The sequence below is a fragment of the Portunus trituberculatus genome, chromosome 46, assembly GCF_017591435.1.
Source record: "Portunus trituberculatus isolate SZX2019 chromosome 46, ASM1759143v1, whole genome shotgun sequence".
Taxonomy (NCBI): domain Eukaryota; kingdom Metazoa; phylum Arthropoda; class Malacostraca; order Decapoda; family Portunidae; genus Portunus; species Portunus trituberculatus.
In genome coordinates, this window is record NC_059300.1 from 5,969,804 (window position 1) to 5,976,320 (window position 6,517).

At 36.0% G+C, this 6,517-nt stretch overlaps 1 protein-coding gene across 1 annotated transcript; it reads left to right on the forward strand.

Annotated features, from left to right (window-relative positions):
- Window positions 1–703: 703 nt before the first annotated feature.
- On the forward strand, window positions 704–6,517 carry LOC123519920 (COMM domain-containing protein 3-like). Its single transcript, XM_045281622.1, has 4 exons — window positions 704–930; window positions 2,122–2,235; window positions 2,729–2,856; window positions 3,709–6,517. Exons 1-4 carry the CDS (start codon window positions 768–770, stop codon window positions 3,883–3,885), a joined length of 582 nt encoding a protein of 193 aa, XP_045137557.1. The 5' UTR covers window positions 704–767; the 3' UTR covers window positions 3,886–6,517.

Consider the following 6,517-nt stretch of genomic DNA (forward strand, 5'->3'; position numbering starts at 1 on the left):
CAAAACAAAAACCGGAAAGACAAAAACATCAAACACCCTCACACACCAATAAAACACGAAATCAAAGACGAACAATTAAGGAAAGCATATTACCTTTAAATTTTGTACAGCAACTTCCTCGTCTTCACACTCTCTTACTAACAATTTTCTCCAGTCACTCGCTAAACAACGAAGAAGTCTGAACCATCGTGATCACTCTCAATTCTCTGCACCTTCACTAGCACCATGACAACAGAAACGGCTCAGGGTTTCAGGTGTTAGAGGTATATGCGGGTTAAAGGTCACTGGACGCACGTGTCTGGCCGATGAAAATGTCAACAAAACGCTCCCTTGCCTTCCTTTGTCGTCTGCTGCCCTCTCATCCAGCTGTGTTATGCGATATTTTCAGACGCACAGCATCTCACCGTGTTCCAATAAACGTTACCCTGAAAATATTCCACTGTACAGTATGTACCTTGCATTGTATGGAAAAAATGTATAATACAAAATGTTGAACTTTGTAAACATGACTGTGTTCGATTCCCTGATGTCAAATTCAACTAGTTTCGCGTTAGAATATAGATTGTGAGGACTATCAGGCTTATTTGTGATTTAAAATGCTACTTTACATGTATGAATAATTTTGCTTATTGTATTTTTATTTATTAGATCATCAAGATATACCAATAAACAAGATTGGAGATTGAAGTCTGGAGGCTTCATATTCGGACGAAATATTTACGCCTCCCTCTGACAACATTCACAACAAGCAACGTCCGTGAACTGGGATGGACCTGTCAGGTGAGGTGACCGCCGCCCTACGCTTGCTCGGGGATGCTTCCAAGATTGAGCTGGCCAAGTATCAGGAAGTGTTGCAGAAAGTCACGGAGGACATTGCTAAGGACACTCCAGCCAACAGCTCTGCTCCTCATCCTGCCGGAAAGGAGGACGGTAAGCACTGGGCACCGATTACCGATCACTCGCACTGATACGACTGACTCTACATCTACTGCTGTATCACCAATGCAATAGAATAATGTTAGAACGTTATTATTAGTACTGCCGCAACTACTATTTACTAATATCACCACCAGTGCTGCTACCACTACTGTCTTTAGCATTTAAAAACATTCACACACACACACTTACATTGATACTGTTCTGTATTTTTACCGTTACTTTCTTTCCCATGTTGCCTGACACATTATCAAGATACCCTAAGGATACGGATTATTGAATGATACTGGTAATACGATGTTTTCTACTAGTAATGGCATCTCTTGTTAAAAATACACTTTGAAACATTTTATTATGCCTTATATGCATACTTTTTTTTTAAGAAGTTTTAATACAAGAGAAGCGACAGCCCATTTAAAGCCAAGACCTTTTAAACAGTATTTCATATATAATGAATTTGTGTTAGGTTTATGTGCAGAATTATACATGGCAGACATACATGCGTGTTCGAATCCCACCATGTGCCGCCTTGAGACTATGTCATTTGTCCATTGGTTTAAAGTTACCTACATGTCATCATGATACTCAGGTTCTAGGTGATTACACCAAAGATGTGCTTGGGTGATGATATGGGCCCTAATATGGGTACCACTATAAAAAAATTGCCTGCACCACTAATGGGTGGAAGCTGAACAGCACTTCCCATATACTTCAAGTATACCTATAGGTGCTATAGGCCATAACATAAAAAAAATACCTATATACATGTATATACATATATGATACAGACCCCAACCAGCTTTTTCCAAAAATGCCAATGAAGAGGTTGGCAATACGTTATGCATTTATATGATTACTTGCCTATATTTGTGTACAAAGAATATATAATGATAATAATAATGATTGCATTTTGAAAAGAATTAAAGCCATATTAAAAGTCATCAGGAATACTTTATTTTGTTCCCTGGATCCAACATCAAAGTTTCATGAGCTGTAAAGCAATTTGAAATGACAACCATATTTCAGCTGCAGCTAAATAATATTGAAGGGCTTTTGAAAACTTAATTCACAAAATGTTTTAATTTCTTAATCTATTTTGGTAGGATTATTCACTAGCATGCATCTACATGATATTATGTACCTTAGTGCAGTTTCACATATTTTACCTTGTGTGTATGTTTGCAGGTGAAGTATCACGATGTCATGCAGCATTGGCAACACTTTTCCTAGAGACTGTGAGGGACAATCACAATGTCACAGTTATCTCCTCAGTGCTGGAAGATCTGAGTTGGCCTTCAGGTAATGTGCCTTGGTACTGTTATAGTTGACTTTACTCTTATTGTGGCCTAGCAGTGCAATTGTAGTCACACTTAGCTCTCAACCTGCAGGACCGAGGCTCAAAACAAGACAGTGAAGATTACATGACCTTGTCCTGTTTCACATTATAGCTGCTGTTTACCCACCAGTTAATAGGGATGACATATAAAACCAGGAGTTAGAGATTGTAAACTTGGAAATCAGCCTCATGATGCAAAAATATAATGTAGCCAAAATTACATGTTTTGTACCTCTTAGAAAATTATATATCATTTGTAATAGCAGAAAATATATTTTATTTTTATGTGTATGACTTTGTACAAAGTGATGAACTTGATTATTTATTATTTTTCATTTGTATATTTATTTTATTTATTCATTTTTTATCTTTATAGCAGGTTGACATCTTCCATAATGGGGAGTATCCAAGATTAGATATAAACATTTCTTCTTTACATGATTGCTTGTATTGCAGAAAGGATTATTGATGCCACAAAAGCAGTAGAGTCACATCGGACAGCCATACAATCAAAGCTTGCTTCCCTTGGAACATTCCCTCCTCATGTTGTTGACATTGACTGGAAGCTAAGTTACCAAGTTAGAGTAAGTACTAAGTACATTTACATCACTGTGTTTCTCAGCTTGTTGGTTAAAGCAACACTTTGTGCTTATCTCCTCAGGCATTGGTGATGACATACTCGTACTTTGTGTACTGAAGGAAATCCTCATGTTTTTTTTTTTTTTTTTTTTTATCTATCTAATTATGCAAACCATAACACAGGGTCTTGCAGAACTACATCCATCTTTCCTTTTGTTAACTTTTAAAATGTAAGAGGTATTTCTGCCACACCCTTTATTTTTGTTCTCAAAGGTATTGTTGCTCTGTTCTTACATTCTCTTTTTTCTCCTTCCTTATCTTTTTGATAAGTCATTGCTTTTATTATGTATAATTATTGCAAGAGCAGAATTTTCCTGCTGCAGTACTGTTTACTTCATCTGTCCATCTAGTTCTATGTCTACCATGCCTATCTTTATCACTTCTAGATTACCATTCTTACTTTCTATTTGTTTATCAATTATCTGTGTGGCACAGGACATGTTTAGTTACTTCTCATAACATCATGTGTCAAGTGGTTTAAAGTTACCTACATGTCACTACGATACCCATGTTCTAGGACCTAGGTGGTTACACCAAAGATGCACTTGGATGGTGATATGGGTCCTAATATGGGTACCACTATAAATAAAATTGCCTGTGCCACTAATGGGCAGAAGCTTAACAGCACTTCCCACATATACTTTTCAAGTATGCTTACAGGCACTATAGGCCGTAACATAAAAAAAAAAAAAAAAAAAAAAAAAGGAAAGATACATCTTATCATTGACTCCCAAACTTTTCTTGTTCCTTTAGCATCTATATAATATTCTATAACTAATTTTCATTGTCATTAACAGAGTAGTGATGGTGAGGAAGGTGGTGGAGCCATGTACCTGGTGACCCTTCACACTGAGGAGTCAAGAGGAAAGCGTGGCAAGATTACATTCTCCTGTTCCCTGGCTCAGCTTACTCACCTCGTCACCAGACTTAGACAAGCCTCTCGTTGTGTGCAGAAATACGCCAGCAACAGTTGATTGTGCTTCTTAGTAAGATTATACTTACTTTTCCTTGTTGCTCAGATTCAGTCAATGTTGGTGCTAGCTTCCTCTGCCTTCTGCTGTATGTTCATATTTTTTATTCCGTGATCCATTATATACCAAGAATGATAGTTAAAAGATCCCCATTTTGTGATTGTAATCCTCCTGAGGTGACTGAATGCACATGAGGAAGTGTGAGGGATGGCAGCACCTGTGCTATACATATGTAAGTCTTTGAGGAAGACTGAAGAACCTCAATTTTTTGTCCTTATTCAGTGGCTGTGCACTTACAGGGAGAATGATTAAGAAGGGATGTGATTTTCCTATCTGAGAACATTGATGTACATTTATCAGTGAATTTTTATACTTGAGGCATGAAAAAAAAAACTGATTTTTCATGTTAGACTTTGAAAATGTCATTGCCCTATGATTTATAAGCCAGAGATACTGTTCTAATGCAGTCTGGAGAGAAGACCTGAGTTTGTTATTGACCAGTCTTCACTGTGTGAAATGTACTATTCACTGTGATACTTTTTATATTGATTGTGAAGTTTTTGGTATCAAATTTGGATGCTAATTTATAAAGCATCTTTCCTAGTATCAGTAAGGTTAAAGTTTGCTTTACCATTAGTCAGTTTTGTTACTAGTGTAGGGAATTTTCCTCAAATTTTGAATAAATATTCAGTAGTGAGGACCAGTTTTTTTTTTTTTTTTTTTTTTTCTTCAAGCTACATGCCATGTCTTATTACTAAACAAAATTGTAAAAAAAATAGATGAGTCAAATTCTTTTCACACCATATACACTTGACCAGCTGCTGACACAGGTGATTGGTGCTGCTGCTACATCATATACCAAAACCCATGATTTACTGAAGAACCAATGAGAACCATTCTAATTTGTGGCCTGGTACCTAAAACATATGATTTCTGTTGTGTTGTGCAGTTTTATTGATCAAAACTGCTGCAACATGATTGTAGGTATTGTAATATTAAATGCAATATTGCCGTAAGATAAAATTTGGGCATGATATTTAGCACAGCAATCCATTGTCTTGCATAAAGAAAGTAATTGAGCAGAATTTCTCTGCACCTACACAAACATGGTTTCCATCTCCATATTATTATGAAGGGACAGGACATTCATCTCATAGTCATTATGAAGGTAAAAGTATTAAAACTATGAAGAAAGTTAAAGCTGATGAAAATAGTTATTTAGAAAGTATAAAAATGTGGCCACGTTTCCTTCCAAACAACTGTGTCTTTTTATTATAGCTGAAAAAATATTAAAACCATCCTCTCATAACAGTGCTTAAGTCCATTATAAACAAACCATGATATATCAAAATGGATTCCCCAAAATGGGTCCTTTCTGCCAATGTGGGAATATCATGAGAAGGATTCTCCTTGAACAGCATTTGATTTGACATACAAGTACACTCAAGGTTTTCAACTACAGTAGTGATATTAGGACTAGTAAACAGGATTTTCGTTATCCAAATGGAAATTTTTACAGTAATGATTTCTGATAAAAAAAAAAAAATTTTTAAGCAGAATATCATTTAGTAACAGTGATGAAAGTGTTGTGATGGAGTGACAGGCTGGTCAAGGGCAACCCAATGCCATTCTGCCCTTGGTGATTTTCTAAAGCTAATGGATAATATATCTGAATTGAATGTTATCTTTTTTTAGTTGGCTTTGCCATGTCTCAGTTGTGAGTGACATTCCCTTGTGCCCAATTTATCTTGTCTTTGGATCAGTTTCTCATTATTTCTGTAATACTCTGTGATTGTGCATGATAATTGCTATGCTTTAGGTTGATCCCCAAAGCTTGATAGGTAATGCTTCAGAACTGCTCTACCTTTGTTGGCAATGTCATGGATTCAATGACATCCTCTTATGGCCAGTTTATCTCTGATGATCAGTTCTCTCTCTCTCTCTCTCTCTCTCTCTCTCTCTCTCTCTCTCTCTCTCTCTCTCTCTCTCTCTCTCTCTCTCCTTATTGCTTCATAATGACATGTGACATCCAGTTCTCAAGGTTGATAAAATAATGATGGATGGTGATAACAAATCTAGTGACAGTTGGTCAAGTGTATATGAACTGTTATCAAAAACAGAAGCTGACAGTTAAGAATACTTTTATCCTTGTTTTTAGCTCCAGGAATCATTCTTTCCAAGTGCCAAAAATTAAATCCACTACTGTAGTGTTGAAATTACTGTGCATTATTTTGAGTACTAAAGCATTACAGTGTTAAATTTGCAGAGGATGATGGTTGTCTGCATAAGTTAATCAGTGCATGTGAATTTTACTGAATCTTCTTTTTAATCAATTTGTATGCACCTTTTTACTGAACTGGACAGAATACAGCCATATCAGGGACTGGTTTGAGGGCGTTTTGATTTAGTCAGAGTTTTACATGATTCGGGTTGTCATCTACTTCCATAGTTAAGAATAAGTTGTTAAGAATAGCCTATTCTTATGGTATTGCAATGTTTCTCTACCTCTATGTTTTCTTTCTTTGTGAAACTTTATTCATACTCTTATAATTAAAAGGAATGGCTATGTACTACATCAATTTTTTTCTTTCAACTATTGCTTGCCTAAACTACAAATGAAAGAAACTGATACATA

Excerpts from the sequence above, each read along its gene's own strand:
- LOC123519920 (XM_045281622.1), top strand. The coding sequence starts at position 768 with ATGGACCTGTCAGGTGAGGTGACCGCCGCCCTACGCTTGCTCGGGGAT. Across the intron at positions 931-2,121 it reads TCCTGCCGGAAAGGAGGACG|GTGAAGTATCACGATGTCAT; the intron begins GTAAGCACTGGG and ends GTATGTTTGCAG. Across the intron at positions 2,236-2,728 it reads AGATCTGAGTTGGCCTTCAG|AAAGGATTATTGATGCCACA; the intron begins GTAATGTGCCTT and ends CTTGTATTGCAG.